Source organism: Cryptomeria japonica, chromosome 4 (assembly GCF_030272615.1).
Source record: "Cryptomeria japonica chromosome 4, Sugi_1.0, whole genome shotgun sequence".
Lineage (NCBI taxonomy): Eukaryota > Viridiplantae > Streptophyta > Pinopsida > Cupressales > Cupressaceae > Cryptomeria > Cryptomeria japonica.
The window spans coordinates 267,172,923-267,190,351 of NC_081408.1; the positions used below are offsets into that span (position 1 = coordinate 267,172,923).

A 17,429-nucleotide genomic window follows, 5' to 3' on the forward strand; every position below is an offset into this window, starting at 1 on the left:
ACGTAATGAAATATTTTACCCTCCACTATATTTTTTAAAGTATATTAATATATATTTTACCTGCGCAATGCCACATTCAATTTAAATATCCCGTGCACAATGTCACATTCCTTTTAAAAAACGGAAACTTAACGGGCGTTGCCGACGTTTAATAAAGGAAAAGATCAATCAGAGCGGAAAACATAGCAAGTTTGGGAATGAGGTAAACCAATGCAAAAAAAGGCGTAAAATACTTTATATTTTTAGATTTCTCCGTCATAACCTACGCCGACCTATAACAACTATGGAATCGGAATTACCTATAAATTCGAAAGCAACCGGCCACAACTGTAATTTTAAAGCTGTCTTCTACTTGGATACTTCCCCTGCTCCTCCAGAGAAAAACCCTTATATAATAAGGAACGCTAGGTAGCATTCCCACAGCAATCATTTATTTCATTTCGTCACAGAAGACGTTTATTACTATTTGCAGGCCTTTTTTCCTGTTTCATTTTTCCTTAGTTTATAGAGAATGAGTTATTACAATCAGCAACAGGCCCCTGTTGGATCTCCTCCTACACAAGGTATTCCTCATTCTCATTTTTAAGGATTTCTTTCTTATGTTCAATCTTTTCCATTGTCATTTGGGTTTTTTAATCATTCGATTTATTAAATAAGAGTGTTTCGTTTGACTGATTGAAAAACAATCATAGTTGAAATTCAGTGATAAGATTTATTCAATTTAATTTTTAATAGAATGAAATCTCATACACAAATATGAATCTAAGTTAATCTTGTTCCAATCTTATCAGTTGTATGATTCTTTGTGTTTATTTTTTTAAATGTAAACAGGGTATCCTCCAGTTGGGTATCCACAGGCTTATCCTCCACCACCACAGGGCTATCCTCCAGCTGGGTATCCCCAGGGGGGTTACCCTCCCCAGGGAGGACCCCCACCTCCACCTCAAACACAATCTAGAGGCGATGGCTTTTGGAAAGGATGGTGAGTTTTCTGGTTTCTTTGTTGTGCTCAATCACCATCTTTGTAACTAATTTCAATTCTAAATAAGAATGAATTGAATCTCATTCTTAACTGGGTAGTTTCAATCCATTCCTTATCTGAGCATCCACAATTTACTGCTTGTGAAAAATAGATCATTGAAGGAATGATTGGATTGAGAAACACCTTATTGTTCCATAATTATTTTCTCTGTTATTTTTATGCAGTTGTGCTGCCCTCTGCTGCTGTTGTGTGTTAGAGGAATGCTGCTTTTGAGTTGGAACAGAAATTTGCTTAGATGGGATGATGGAATATGGATGTAGGATTACTTGGCTCAAAATTAATTCTTTGTTCAGCTTTGCTTGGGGCCCATTTTTAGGCATATTCATTGTTTTGTATTGAATTTCCTTCGGTTAGAGGATTCCTGGGCTTTGACTGTCTAGTGGAGTATACTTGTAATATATTTTTTAGTAAAAAATAAATAAATTGAAGACATTCCCTTTCTGTTATAAATTTAGGTATAGATGCCATACCTACTATGCCTGGGTTGCACAACGCATTTTGTCTTGCTAGATTAAATGTACACAGTGTATGATTGGTGTATGTTAAATTCAAAATTAACCCAGCAGATTCATGTTGATGGAAGCTCTGAATTCAATATGAGGTCAAGAAATTTAAAAAACTTAATATTAGGTAAAGAAAATAAAATTCAAAAAATTGTATATCTAAATTTAATAAGCTGAGCTTTAATGCTGTGTTTTTCTTCTAAAAGGTATTGCATGCACTTGAAGCTAAATTTGATGGGGGCATGATTGTATTTAATAATGTTATTCATAAAATATGATAAATTTATAAAAGGTTATATTATTTAAAAGTGAATATTTTTATGTCCAGAGGCATCTACAATGATATCAAAATGTCTGTAAACAAAAATCCATGTTTGAAACAATTTGACATACAAATGATAGGTAAATGCATGAAATATATCATGTCTCCACTTTTGTGGAGGTGTTATTTTATTACTTCAAATAAAATAGAACCCTTGCCATTTTTGTATTCTTGGTGTTTAGTATTTTAGAAGAACATTTATTTTATAGATGATTCTCTTCTATTATAAGATATCTCTCGGCATATTTTACATATATTTTTTAAATATAAGTATACTAGTAGATAAACATATATGTATATATATTTTATAAGAGATTTTCAAATAAAGTAAGGTTTAATATTTATAAGGGAATTTCAAATAGATAATTATGGCAACAAAAAAAAAATTGTTTGATAGATAGGATTGATTGTGAAAATCACATTTACAAATGAATGCTCATATTAAAATTAAACATTTTGTCTATAATATTGAAGAAAACTCCAAACTGTTTTTAGAGTTAATAGCAATATTTCATCTTAGGATCAACCATATGATTTTAAATAAAAATACACTCTAGATTTAATGAATCAAAATTATTATGTAAATTATATTTGTTTTTATATTTTCAAAATTAATTAGCAAGCAATTATAAGGAAAACCATTCATAAAAATAAGAAACAAGTACTAAAATCAACTAAATATAACTAAAAAATTAATATTTATAGAAAGTTAAAAGAATTACAATATTTATATATCTGTAGGGATTTTCTAATGAGCTTTGCATAAAGTTGGAATATTGTATTTTAAGAGATCAATATATTGTAGTCTTTAGAACAATAAATATGAATCAGTGCTCGCCGCCTCTAGGTAGGAAAAAGCTAAACTTCGATGGTGCTAGTCGTGTCAATCCAAGTTTGTCGGGCTTTGGAGCTGTGGTCAGAGATGAGGACGGTAGTTTTGTTGGGGCTATATGTGGACTGTCAGGAATTGTTTCTAACAACGTTGCAGAAATCACTGCATTAGAGGAGGGGCTTAATTGGGTCACAACAAATAATCATCTAAAAGTAGTAATCGAAGGGGATTCTCAAATTATACTAAATGGTGTAACCAAAAAACGTTTTACCAATTGGAGGCTTAATGAACGGATTCCGAGAATCGACCAGCTTCTTCAAAAACTAGAAGACTACCAGGTAAAACATATATATCGTGAGGGAAACCGTGTGGCAGACTTACTTGCTAATCAAGGGGTAATCGAATCTCAAACAAAGGTCATTTCGGTGGCAGATTCGATGATCAAGGACCTGGGTGTATTGCTGGAAATGGACATAGATATAATCCCAAGGAAGGGGATTGGGTAATCCCAACCACAGGAAGGTACCATTGGGATAAGAGATGAGATCTCTTATTTGCTTCGATGTTGGAGGACAGGGCAGGTGTAATTTTGATCTTAGGTTGATGGATCTCTCTGGTTCTCGGGATAATGGTGGATGCAGTGACAACGAGAGACTATCATGACACTTCGAGATCCGAGTGCATATGAATCCATTCGGGCTTAGTTGCCTCTGCAAAGAGGAGACGTTGGAGGTGCAGTGCGACAGATTGTTCGACATCGACACAGATGGTCTTGAGGCGATATGTAGAATAGTGGAGGGTGCCCTCAACAATGATAGGCACTGGTGCGATGGGCAGATCTATGAAATTATGATGTGTCTTCTGGTTGATGTTTTACCATCCAAGGAGGTTTGCATTGAAAAGATTGTCGGTTTTGTCAGGGATGATGATGCAGACGCCATAGGAAGCGCAATCATGGAGGTAGAAGAAGAATGGGTCAGCATTCTGGGACCCTTTTTTAACACTATTGTCTATCTATCGGATGTTGAATGCTCGGACTTGGAGGACGAAGCACAGGTTGCTGCAGTGGCCCTCAAAACCAAAAAGGAGGAATTCATGTAGAACACCTGGGAGGTGTTTCACGTGGGGTGAAGAATGATGATATGGATCCCTTCAAGCGGATGATGCGGTCAGAGGAGAGTTGGCTCTCAGAGGGCAACGTTGAGAGGGTGGCTTTGATCGGGTCTCGGGTTGCCACCATTTTGAGGCTCATATAATATGGTCAACAAAGGGTCTGATTTTTATAGCTTATGTTATAAGCCTTGTGTATGTAGGGTTTTTGTTATGAGATATTGTAAACATGATTGTAATATCTTTTCATAACTAATATAGGGAGCTATCCCCATCAAAGATAGTACTTGGTTTAAAAAAGAAAAAATGAATCAGAAGAGAATGTTGTATTTAGGTGTATGATGCATGATGGGATTCTTGATAGGTTTCACTCTCTTTAGAGAGAATCATGACTCTCTATGAGACCTTATTGATTGCAAGATTCTTGATAGGTTTTACTCTCTTTAGAGAGAATCATGACTCTCTATGAGACTTTATTCATTGCAAGGATCAAATATGTGAAGCTCTATTCATCAAGAGGAAACCTAACAGGTGATCCACATTCTTAAGAATCATAGAATCAATTTAATTAAAATAGATTTTTCTTGCATATTTGCAAACAATAACAAAATTTGTTTTATAAGAACATGTCAACCACCCATTAAATAAGTAAATTGAAATCAGTTTTAAAAAATGTTTTATAATATTGTTGTTTCACATTCTAGGTTACAATTCAATTTGAATTGTCCTTATGTGACTTTATTTGCCCAATTATTTTGTTAATATATGCATGACATTATATTTTAATTAGTAACATCTATATGCACTATTCACTTTTTAAGAATAAGAAGGTTTCCTTTCTTTCGTAGTGATGGAGAACTTGTGCAACTTGTTAGTTGTGAAGAATAAGAAATCTTATTATATTTCTCAATAATACATAGCCATGTCACTAATAATTTCCTAGTAATCACTCCTTAGGAGTGTCTTTGGGAGCTTGAAGATTTCTTAATCTTGGCACTTGCATCCATCTTTAGTTGATGGACCTCAAAGAAGTGCTCAAATTTCAATTTAAGTAGTTCAACCCATCAATTATTGTTAGAGTAATTGGGTCTTTACTTGATTAATTAAACAACATTTGTCTAATTAATTAAGTCCCCCTTTATCTCTTTTACACTTAAGCTAACATTAGGTGCATAATAATTAATTCTTTTATTAATTATTATGTGCAAACCTAGGGTTTTCCCTTTTAGGATTTTTTGACCTATTAGAGGTTGAATTCTTTCTTTTGTATCATAATTCTATTACACATTTTTGTGAACACAGAGCTCTCATATTCTTAAGCATTTTCCTGTGTTTATTTTTTCTCTGTTGCTTCCTTGCTTCTCCTTGTAACAGGTTTATTTAGCTTGCAAAGATCATTTGGGCTCCTATGGTGTTGTATTTCTCAACTCTCACATGGTATCAGAGCTTCAAATCTGCAGCTCCCTGTTCTTGTTTTGAGTTTGTTTTTGCATTGGAAGCAGATCTAGGGTTTCAAAAGTTTTTTTTGTGCACCTAGGGATAGGCCTTTCTCTGAGAACTTTGGGCCTAAACGGACCTCACCATCGTGCCCATAACGCCCCAAAACCCCTATGGTCATATAAAGCTTGATCATTTTCGACACCTGAGCCTCTGGGGGTATTTTTTTTGTTCTGTACCAGGTTGTATGGCCTTGGCATGCAGTTCGAGAAATTTTTTTAAAAAATCAATTTTTTGCCTTTTTACGGCATGCAAGCCAAAATTTGGCAAATTTTTTTTTTAAAATCAAAATTTTTGGGTTAACCCAAGGTATGCAGGGTACCATGGGCCCCCTGCCCTGCAGCAGGCCCGTACCTGCGCCGTCACCGGTCCCTACCCGCCGACCACTTCCCTACTGGCCTTGACAGAGTGGGCCCTGCCGTCGCCCTTGCTCCACCACTTCGCCACTAGAGCGCCGCCCCCGAGCCACCTTCGCCCGACCCTGCCACCAGACAACCTCCCTCTTGCCTTTGTAGGGGGGGTTGGTTTTTTCTTCATATCTTGAGCATACAGAGTCATTTTTTCAAAAACAAATAGGTGTCAGAAAGTGGGTTCCAAGATTGACCTCATGGTATTGGAATTTTTTTACAATTTTTCTGTTTGACTGTACTTTTTTTCAGTCAAAGTGGGGTCACTTTTCTGTACTTCTGGGGCTGTAGGATGTGCAAACAAACTTCGTTTTTCAAAAATGAATAGGCGTTGGAAAGCTATTAGCATGCTATATTCAAATATGTGATCTTGTTTCTCAGATATTTCATTAGGTACATGAGATTTCAGTTTGAAGTGTTTTTGCTTATGCACTGCTTCATTAACACCAATATGTACTAGGGTTTGGGTTTATCTCTTGTGGAGGGGTGTTTTTTTCTCTCTTTCTGTCATTTATATCAGAAATCTAAAACACTAAAACTCCCAAAACAAACAAACCCTTCTGCATCTTCTGTCTATTTTGAAAGATCACATAATAATAAAAAACACAAGTAGGTACAGGTGCAGAGTTTCATGGTAGATTCTTCAGTTGAGTTGTTGACATCACACAACTATCACACCTGGAAGCCTCGCATCACGAGGCTTCTCAGGGCACGAGGGTTGTGGTCTTGTTTGGATGAGGTTCAGCATATGTTGCAGCATCCTTTTGAGATTCTTCAGCACAAAAACAAGATGGATGAGGCCATGGGTTTTCTTTCATTACATGTTTCCGATAGTCTTTCGTTTCACCTTGATGCTTTTCTCACTCCTCGAGCTATGTGGTTGAAGTTTGAGACTCTCTTCGGGAGAGTTAATGAGATCCAGGCATTACAGATTGAGGCAAAGTTGGTTTCCTTGTCACCTGATTCCTTTCCCACCATTGAGGATTTTTTGAACAAATTCAAGACTACCAGATCTGTTCTCTAGGGGTGTGGAAAGATCAAGACAAACCCAGAGTGCATTCACTTGATCCTTTCGAAGCTTTGGGGTCCTTTTCAGTTTTTTGCCTTTGCTTTCTACTCCACCATGGATGGCTTGGGTGCTCATTTTACCATGCCTACCTTTGATGTGTTTTGTGAGAGTTTTTCTCGTGAGCAGTCACACCTTTCTCAATTGGACATGCTCTCAGGGTCCAAGAACAAAGCATTGGTTGCTCAATCCTCTAAGGAGAAGCAAAATAAGAAACCGAAGCCAAAGAAGAATTCTACAAGCAGAGAGCATTCTTCCAAGCCACCTCCTAAGTCTGATTCTAAACCACCATTTCCTCCGAAACAAGGGAAATATTCGCAATCTGGTGAGTCTTCCTCCAAGACTAAGAAGAAATCAGGAGATACTTACAATTTTTGTGGCAAGGAAGGACATCTAGTTTCCAAGTGTTGGAAACGATTAGAGGCTTTAGAGGAAGCAATGCAGCAACATCACATCTCCTCACCTCAGGCGTCTTCTCCTTCCACAGGGAAAGGTCATGCTCTCACTACTCGAGCTTGGACATATGGGTCCACTTGGATTTTAGATTCTGGTGCTTCTCACTATATGAATCACACTCAGTAGTTGGTTACTTCTCTTGCCTCTTGTGGTACTTCACAGATTGCAGTGGGTGACTTTGTTCAGTTTTTAGTCTTGGGTTCAGGTTTTGTCTCTTTGGATGGGGGTACTCTGCAGGATGTTCTGGTTGTTCCTGACATCTCGACGAACCTCCTATCCATTTATCAGATTTTCCATTCTAGCTTTGGTAAGACAGTTGAGTTCTCACCGCATGATGTAGTTATTTGGGACCTTCATGACTCTGATTTGGTTGTGGCTACTAAGAGTATTGATACTGCATCTTGTCTTTACAAATTTGATGGATTTGAGCCCTCTACGGGTTCAGGTTCATCTCTTATAGCACATGCAGATTCAGTGAGTAAGCTTTGGCATGAGCGCTTGGGCCATGTCAATTACAGATATCTTCAATAGATGAGTACACGGGCACTTGTTCTTGGGCTCCCACATATTTCCTGCACTTATGGTGTTTGTCATGGTTGTGTGCTTGGCAAGCATCACAGGGATCCCTTTTCGAAGGGAAGAGCCCCTCATGCTTTGGCACCTTTGGAGTTGATTCACAGTGACCTCATGTCATTCCCTACTCCTTCTTTTTCTGGGCCCAAGTATGTACTCACATTTATTGATGACTTCTCCAGACGCACATGGGTGTACTTTCTTAAGTACAAGTCTGATGTCTTTGATTCATTTCGAATCTTCAAGACATTTGTAGAGAAGCAGTCTGGTTGTTCTATTCGATGGATACGTATAGATAATGGGGGGGAGTATGTGAATCAAGCTTTTAGAGATTTTTGCACTAAGAATGGTTTACAACATCATTTTATTGTTCCCTACACCCCTTGACAGAATGGTGTTGCTAAGAGAAGGAACAAGACTTTACGAGAGATGGCAAATTGTATGATTCAGTCCAGGTCCATGGATTCGTCTTTTTGGGCTGAGGCAGTCAATTGTGCCAACTACATTTAGAATCAGATGTCTCACAAGGCGATTCGACATATGACTCCTGAGGAGGCTTGGTCTCATGACAAGCCTGATGTTTCTTTTTTCCAAGTATTTGGTAGTGAGGGATGGGAATTTATTCCTGATGCTTAGAGGAGAGCAATGGAGTAGAAGAGCCGACCCCTCATTTTTGTTGGCTACTGTGAGGATGTTAAGGCGTACATGTTGTTTGATCCTGATTCCAGAGAGGTCCTATTTCGACGGGATGTTTAGTTTGATGAGCACCTTCCCACAGTGGATACCCTGTCTCCAGTGTCTACCCCTCTACCTACTCCTCCCATTGCATCTCTTCAGGATTATTTCGAGGATGAACTTGATGATGTTGCTAATGATCCACCATCCCCACCTCCACCTGCTCCACCTCAGATGCCCAAGTGGGCTCACTTTACTGTTGAGGCGACAGGATCTATGGCCGGTGATCCTTCAGATACTCGTCACACTCATTCTCATACTGTGGGTTCTAGTCTTTTGAGTTGTGTCATTTCAAATGATCCTTAGAATTTTTCAGAGGCAACAGAACACCCTGAGTGGATTGTGCTATGGTGGAGGAGTATTCTTCTTTGATGAGGAATCATACTTGGGATCTTTGTCCTCTTCTTAAGGGTAGAAAGATGGTTCGGTGTCGATGGTTGTATCACACCAAGTATGTTGCTGATGTTTCGATTGATAAGTACAAAGCACGTCTTATTGCAAAGGGTTTCTCGCAGGTTGAGGGTATTGATTACTCCAAGACATTTGCCCCTATCACCAAGATGAACTCTATTCGCTTTGTAATATCCCTTGCAGCTTCTAGGGGATGGCCTGTTTTTCAAATGGATGTGAAGAGTGCCTTCTTGCATGGAGACCTCTAGGAGGAAATCTATATGGAGCAGTCTTAGGGATTTGTGTAGGACATTTCTTTGGTTTGTAGACTTCGGTGTTCATTGTATGGTCTCAAACAGGCCCCTCAGGCTTGGTATGAGAAGATGGACTCTTTCTTACTCTCCACTGGTTTCACACGTTGTCATTCCAATCACACAGTGTACATTCAACATCTTGAGGGTGAGATCCTGATTCTTGGGCTATATGTTGATGATCTCCTCATCACAGGTAGCTCATCCTCTATGATTCAGCATGTTCAACGAGCTTTGATGGACCATTTTGAGATTACAGATCTCGGTCTTCTGCACTATTTTCTTGGTCTTCAGGTGATTTAGTCTTCTGATGGGATCTACATTTACCAGCAGAAGTATGCTCTTGACGTGCTTCAGTGCTTTGGTATGCTTGGTTGCAAGCATGCCCCCACTCCTTTTTAGTCAGGGGTTGTTTTGATTACTACTTTCCCCACTCCTTCAGTAGATTCTACACTTTACAGGCAGTTGGTTGGCAGTTTGTTGTACCTGACACACACTCGTCCTGACCTTTCCTTTGCGGTTGGCCTTGTCTCTCGATTCTCCTATGATCCTCATGAGAGTCATTGGCAAGCTGCCAAACATATTTTGCGGTACATTCGGGGCTCTATTTCTCATGGAATTCACTACACATCAAGGGAACCTCACATTGTTGGCTACACTGACTCAGATTGGGCTGGTGGTGTCAATGATTGGAAGTCTACTTCTGGTTTTGTTTTTTGTCTTGGCTCTGGTCCTAGCACATGGTCTTGCAAGAAGCAGATTGCTCGTGCATTATCATCTACAGAGGCTGAGTACCGAGTTGTTGTGCTCGCAAGGCATGAGATCTTATGGCTTCGACAGTTGATGACTGAGTTTGGTTTTCCTCCTAATAGTCCCACTATTCTTTGGTGTGACAATCAGAGTGCTATTAACATTTCTCGCAACCCGGTGGAGTATTAGCGGACGAAGCACATTGAGCTTCACATGCATTTCATCTGCAAGTTGATTCAGGATGGTTCTCTCATTTTGTAGTACATTCCCACTGCCGAGCAGGTTGCAGACATCTTCACGAAACCTTTTGCATTGTCGCACTATCTTCAGTTGCGCTCTATGCTTGGGGTGAAAGAAGTTGTCCTTGAGGGGTCTTTATGAGGCCTTCCTTCCTTCATATTTCTTTCAACATGTTCTTTTATCTCTTTTTGGAGAGGAGTTTTTTCCCACTGGGTTTTCTCCTTTTTCTCCATTTCATAGAGATTTCCTTGTATTTGGGCACCTAATCAGGCCTTGTTATCAGGACCCATCTTTCCTGCTTTCAGTAGTTGTTCTAGGTTTTAGCTTCTCCCTAAGTCTAGCTTAAGGGGGGGTGTTAGAGTAATCGGGTCTTTACTTGATTAATTAAACGACATTTGTTTAATTTAATTAAGTCCCCCTTTATCTCTTTTACACTTAAGCTAACATTAGGTGCATAATAATTAATTCTTTTATTAATTATTATGTGCAAGCCTAGGGTTTTCCCTTTTAGGGTTTTTTGACCTATTAGAAGTTGAATTCTTTCTTTTGTATCATAATTCTATTACACATTTTTGTGAATACAAAGCTCTCATATTCTTGAGCACTTTCTTGTGTTTTATGTTTTTCTCTGTTGCTTCCTTGCTTCTCCTTGTAACAGGTTTATTCAGCTTGCAGAAGATTATTTGGGCTCTTGTGGTGTTGTATTTCTCAACTCTCACAATTATTATCATTAGTACCACTTGTGGGTGAAATTGGATATGAATTTTTTATTTTTTTATAATAACCTCTCATCTGATGTTTTTTACTAATGTGTCTTTAGGATTAATTATTGTGAGGTTTTTTACTAATGTGTCTTTAGGATTAATTATTCTATTGTGTCCTACATTGTATCTTTTTGCACATGACATTACTATTTCTAGGCAGTGTATAGTTATAGGTGTCACTTTTACTTGATTTTTGATAGGAGTTGAATAGGTTCTTGATAATGTTATATGTTGTGGTATCTTAGATAGATATTTTAAAAATAAGTGTGCTATAAAATAAGTATTAATTAAGTTTTACAATATATAGTTCTTTATTTTCTTCCTTTTTGTATATATTTTATTTGATACATCTATATAGATTTTTAAATTATTTTACATAAAGACAAACTCTTAAAAATCTCTAGCAACCTATGCAAAATGTAATATTTTGTTAAAAATTATTATTTTTAGATAGGTTCTTTGATAATGTTATATGTTGTGGTATCTTAGATAGATATTTTAAAAATAAGTATGCTATAAAATAAGTATTAATTAAGTTTTACAATGTACAGTTCTTTATTTTCTTCCTTTTTGTATATATTTTATTTGATACATCTATATAGATTTTTAAATTATTCTACATAAAGACAAACTCTTAAAAATCTCTAGCAACCTATGCAAAATGTAATATTTTGTTAAAAATTATTATTTTTAGATAGATTAAACTATGAATATATTTGTAATACAATTAAGCATCATACATGCATGTATATATTTGTGGTGCACTTGAACATTACAAGTGCAAAATATGGATAGAGTATGTTTCAAATCAAATTTATCTTGAAAATGTTATTAACTAGCTTGTAAAAGAACTTGGTGGAGAAATATCACAAAGAATAACTTTTCACTTGCAATTGAGAATGATAAAAAACCCATATGATATTTTTTTACTTATCTCAAGGGTAGTACCAAATGCATCTCTTATTTTAATTTTTCTATGCTAGAAATAAATTTCCTATATTTATTTTAAACATAAACGATAGATGTTTTTTAGTAGGGGAAAACATGTTTTGAAGGGCCCCTGAAACCCTTTACATCAAAGAATCAACAAAAAAAACACAACACGGAGAGAGCCACAACCAAAAGAGCAAAGACTATCTCAAATGACAGCAGACAACTCCACCAAAGACAAGGCTAGGAAAGCCAGCCCAAACAACCAACAAAAAGGGCCCTCAAGATTTACAATTGGCCTTGTGGGAACGAAGATTCATATCAAAAGAAGGATTGAACATCTTTGGATGCCTCCCCTTAATAGTAATCCACCCTTCTTCAACTTTAGCAGCCGTAGTTGACTAGTTCGAAGGGCCCAACATCGATATTACCATATTGGAAGAAAGAGGGTCAGAAGATGGAGCAGCAACCATCACGAACACAGGACTGCAACCAGCAGATGGGGCAAAAGTTGTGTCAACACATGATGAAGCAGCCAGCGGGGTAAGAGACATCAATCCATTTTCAGTAGAGGGGACAACAACATCCTATATCACAACATCATTAATCTCAGAAACATTCTTAGTGGCAGCTAAAGAATCATTCATTATCTTTAAAGAAACCGAGCCAACAAATGTAGAAACCCCAACAGCCAATGACTCTTTAGAAGAGTCCAACGATTTCCTAACCGTATAATGTCGGTGTGAGGCCCTTAACCACCATGAGGCCACCAAATTTTTCTTCTCAAGCCCATAATTCCCAGCTGCATGGCCGATTTTGAAGCATCTACGACACTTTAAGAATACCTTTGTAATCCAAAGTTTGGACATAGCTGCCACAAGAGGAATTAATGGCGATTTCAGCTAGCAGTCCCATAGAAACATCTAGCTCAACCAGAATACGAGCAAAAGTAGTATGATAAAACCCATAGAAGTCATTATCCACCATAATGAAGCTCCCAATGGCATCACTGATCTCCTCAGAGAGAATCAACCCACAAGTGGAGAGGAAGGTTAGGAAACCTGACCTAGACCATGATTTTGTTGAACTTCTCTGAAAGGGGGTTAAAATCAAAGTGGCAAGGTTTTGCCAAGAGTGGCATATTATCTTTCTCATAGAAAAAAGCTTTCACATAGGATTTTTCTTCTATCTTCATCATTCTTAAATTTAGAAACAAAGAAACCTTTAGCCATAGGGTAAATGTGAACTGTACCAGAAATGAGGGGATTCCAGTGTTGGGAAATCCATTTATACAACTCCGGGAGGCTAGGCCATATACCCTTGAATCTGTAAATAGCACCGTGCTCCGTGAAAACTCACATTATTCTTTATTTCTTGTTCAGCTCCTTATTCACATTAACAGATATGGTGCATGAGACAGGGATAAACCCTCTTCCATCCCCTCTGCGTGAAGATGAAGGGGGGACCCTGTCAGGAATTCGAGCAGAGTCTGGGCGGGGGCCCCCAACGACCACCGACGCCTAGGAGGGACCACCAGCAATCGCTCCAGCAGTGTCGGTTGGGATATCAATAGCAACAGGGGAGTGTCCAGCTCCATCCATGTTGGCCGGGAGATCAACAGTCGCAGGGGAGCGACTAGGGAAGCGTGCATGGGAGCAGGCGGGAGACTGCCGCTAGTTCAAAATCTCCATTGCGCGAGAGTAGACGAGAGCTTAACATTTGATAGATGTTATTCATTACATGCTTTTTCAATTTTGCTTATTTTGGTGGAGTTATTATTGAAAGGAGTATATAATGGTGAACACAAATTCTTTTAGTAGTATTTAAAAATATTTAAATAATTCTTTTTTTGATATTTTGTTTAATTTGATATATAGCATTATAGAAGTTCACATGCACTGTAACAAAGTGAAATAAAAATTTAATGATTTATCCATTACCTTTTTTCATTATTTTTTGATGCACTTTGACTATATTGTTCTTTGCGCAATAGACAGCCTACAAGTGACAAATTCTTGTGTGAATTCATCTCATGGCATTACCTTATCTTGGATAATATCTACTAGTGTAAACTTGACCTAGGTCATTCATGATTGTAATTTTGAACCTTCCAATTTTAAAATTTAAATCCTATTGAAATCTTGACAACGCCCTCCCATTAGTCATTATGAACTTAATTAGTGCAAGTTTATGTTGATTTGCATTCTATTTTTTTTTAAACAATTAAAATAATATCGATGAGTAGATTCATCTCATGAGTCTACTAGTTTTCATATTTTAAGAGATTTGTAGAATTGACTCCTAAACCTTCAATATCTCATAAAATAATTATCTCATTGAATTTTAAAATAAGCTGACATTTAATTTATTTAATTTTAATATCAATCCTCCTATAAACCTTAACCTTTTTAAAAAATAAATTATAATAAACAAAAAATTTATTTGTTAAAATAAATAATTAAATATAATAACATTATTGATTAAATATATATTTTACTAATATAAATAATATTTTAATATTATTATGCCGAGAGGCATCGACAATGACATCAAAATGTCCATAAACAAAAAATCAATTTTGAACAATTTGACATGCAAATGACAAGTAAATGCATGAAATATGTCATCTTTTGGTTTTTGTGGTGGTGTTATTTTATTACTCCAAATAAAATAGAACCCTCGCCACTTGTCTCCAACTATATGAAACTGTTACATTCAACTGATAGTGGAAGAGTGACATAATATTTAAAAGGGAACAATCAATAAAATCAAATGATAGTGGAAGAGTGACATAATATTTAAAAGAGAACAATCAATAAAATCAAGTAGTGTTGAGAGGTTAGTGGAGGAGTGGGCTTGGCATTGTGACTATTTGACGATTCAGGTTCATGTCGTCGTCTTAGATAATGTTGGTACATACTTAAGCAACTCTATTATTATCCATTTTTTTGAAACTCTTGTATACTACTAATATTGTTGCAATCATCAGATTCCCTTCTATTATACGATATCTCTCGACATAATTTACTTATATTCTTTAAATATAGATATACTAGTATATATTACTATATATAAATAATAATCATTAAAAAAATCAAATATAAATAAAATGCTATTAAATATATATTTATAATCATAAAAAAAAATTAAACATAAGTAATGAATATTAGTAATAAAATTTATTACATAATATAAAGAAATAAAATTTAAAAATTTTAACATTTCTAGTTTCTAGTACTTACCAATTCACAACCCACTCGTGTCAACTACTAGGTTTCTTATTATAAAGACCTACTACACTCATTCCAGTCTCTCGGGATGGGCCATAAAAAAATTAAAATAAACCAACTGGGTGGTCGATCTGTTTGAAATTGTAAAATTCCAAATATATCTCGCAGTGGAATTTTTCGTATAGAGGAAATTGTTACAAAATGAGAATGGAGAATGTTAACTATCATGAAACTGGAAAATGAAAGACAGAATATTAATGACGTCTACTAAATCTAATCGTCTAAAAATAATGTGAATTGCAATAATGGAATGTTACAGTTTTGAATTAAGAAAAAGGTTAGGTTGAGCAGGCCCCACATGGATCCGGTCACCTTAACGTCAATGTTTTGTGTGTTGTGCCTAAGTCCACGCTTTTCCCGTGTCTTTTAAAAGAAACTTAACAAATTATCATAAATAAACACCTGTGCAATGTCACGTGTCCTCTAAAGAGAGAAAACTTAATAAAGAAGCAAGATTAAAGACGCGGCGCCGACGTCAATTTTTTTAAAAAAGATTAAAGGCAACATCCGAGAATGGAAAACAGAGGATGTTTGGGAATGAACTAAACGAAAGCAATGTAAAAAACGCGTTAACCGGTGGATATTTTAGATTTCTCCGTCTTACCCCACGCCGACCTGTAAGCTGCATTTTACTTGGAAAGTTCCCCTGCTTCTCCCAAAACATCCTTATATAACGAGGAACGCTGGGTAGCATTTCCATAGCAATCATTCATTTCATTTCATCACTGAAAACGCTTATTACTATTTGCAGGCTTTGTTTCCTGTTTCTTTTTTCCTTAATTTACAGAGAATGAGTTATTACAATCAGCAACAAGCCCCTGTTGGAGCTCCTCCTGCACAAGGTATTCTTCATTCTCATGTTTTAGCGTTTTTTTTTTATTCAATCTTTTCCATTGTCATTTGGGGTCTATTTTGAAACATTCCATTTTATGATAAGATTGTTTTGATTGAGAAACAGGGTTGGAAATTTAGAAACAAATCTTATCTATTCTAAATGCATTGTCAGAAATCATCGATAGGATTTATTCAATTTTAATTTTTTATGGAGGATTTCAAATTATTCGCAACCAATACAGAAACTATGAATCTATAGATGCTAATTTTGTTTCAATCTTACTAACTTTATGATTCTTTTTTGTTATAAATGTAAACAGGGTATCCTCCAGCTGGGTATCCACAGGCTTATCCTCCACCAGCGCAGGGCTATCCTCCAGCTGGGTATCCTCAGCAGGGTTATCCTCCCCAAGGAGGACCCCCTCAAACACAGTCCAGAGAAGATGGCTTTTGGAAGGGATGGTGAGTTTTCTTGTTTCTTTTGATGTGCTCAGTGGTCATCTTTATAAGTAAATTTTAATTCAAAGCAAGAATGGATTAAATCTCATTCTTAACTGGGTAGTTCCAATCCATCTCTCATCTGAACATTCACAATTTTTTGCTTGTGAGAAATAGATCATTGAAGGAATGAATGGATTGGGAAATACTTTTTTTCCCATATTTCCTGCAGTTGTGACTAATTATTTTCTCTGTTGGTTTAATGCAGTTGCGCTGCCCTGTGCTGTTGTTGTGTGTTGGAAGAATGCTGTTTTTGAGCTCGAACAGAAGTTTGCAAGGCTCGTGGGTCTGCTAAGAGGGGACGATTGGATTAGGATCTACCATTAGCTGGCTCAAAATTCATTCTTAGTAAAACTATGCTTGGGGTCTATATTGTAGCCATATTCTTTTTATTGTATTGAATTTGCTTCGGTTGGAGGATTGTTGGGCTTTGACTATCTAGCGGAGTATATGTGTAATATATATTTTAAATGAATAAAAAATATTAAATTGAAGACATTGCCTTTCTGTCATAAATTTTGATATTGATGCCATACCTACTATGCAGGTTTGCACAATGCATTTTGTCTTTGTCAGATTAAATATATTGAGTCCATGATTGGTATCTATAACCACTACTCACATATTAAATTCTAAAGTAACCCTGTAGATTCATGTTCATGGTAGACCTGAACTCAATATTACATAAAGGAAAAAAATAATATATGAAGATACAAGGAAACTTAATAAATTATTACGCCGAAGGCGTTCCCACCTCCGGTTTCAAATCAGCGGTTGATAAACTCTTAAAGGTACTGCAAGACCATTCCATCAATCATCGCCATTCATTTTTCAACTTGTCCAAATGTTTCTCACTAGATCGCACTTATTGAATGCACC

At 36.6% G+C, this 17,429-nt stretch overlaps 2 protein-coding genes across 2 annotated transcripts; both read left to right on the forward strand.

The window, feature by feature from the left end:
- The first annotated feature begins 360 nt into the window (after positions 1-360).
- Positions 361-1,446, forward strand: LOC131054741 (cysteine-rich and transmembrane domain-containing protein WIH2-like). Its single transcript, XM_057989327.2, has 3 exons — positions 361-563; positions 832-982; positions 1,207-1,446. The coding sequence occupies exons 1-3, from the start codon at positions 512-514 to the stop codon at positions 1,253-1,255; spliced, it is 252 nt and encodes an 83-aa protein (XP_057845310.2). The 5' UTR covers positions 361-511; the 3' UTR covers positions 1,256-1,446.
- Positions 1,447-15,814: 14,368 nt separating this feature from the next.
- LOC131855749 (cysteine-rich and transmembrane domain-containing protein WIH2-like) lies at positions 15,815-17,048 on the forward strand. Its single transcript, XM_057989333.2, has 3 exons — positions 15,815-16,060; positions 16,373-16,514; positions 16,759-17,048. The coding sequence occupies exons 1-3, from the start codon at positions 16,009-16,011 to the stop codon at positions 16,805-16,807; spliced, it is 243 nt and encodes an 80-aa protein (XP_057845316.1). The 5' UTR covers positions 15,815-16,008; the 3' UTR covers positions 16,808-17,048.
- Positions 17,049-17,429: the final 381 nt, after the last annotated feature.

Bases quoted from the DNA above. Each gene is read 5' to 3' on its own strand.
- LOC131054741 (XM_057989327.2), top strand. From the start codon at position 512: ATGAGTTATTACAATCAGCAACAGGCCCCTGTTGGATCTCCTCCTACA. The intron at 564-831 runs GTATTCCTCATT...AAATGTAAACAG, and splicing joins TGGATCTCCTCCTACACAAG to GGTATCCTCCAGTTGGGTAT. The intron at 983-1,206 runs GTGAGTTTTCTG...ATTTTTATGCAG, and splicing joins GATGGCTTTTGGAAAGGATG to TTGTGCTGCCCTCTGCTGCT.
- LOC131855749 (XM_057989333.2), top strand. From the start codon at position 16,009: ATGAGTTATTACAATCAGCAACAAGCCCCTGTTGGAGCTCCTCCTGCA. The intron at 16,061-16,372 runs GTATTCTTCATT...AAATGTAAACAG, and splicing joins TGGAGCTCCTCCTGCACAAG to GGTATCCTCCAGCTGGGTAT. The intron at 16,515-16,758 runs GTGAGTTTTCTT...GGTTTAATGCAG, and splicing joins GATGGCTTTTGGAAGGGATG to TTGCGCTGCCCTGTGCTGTT.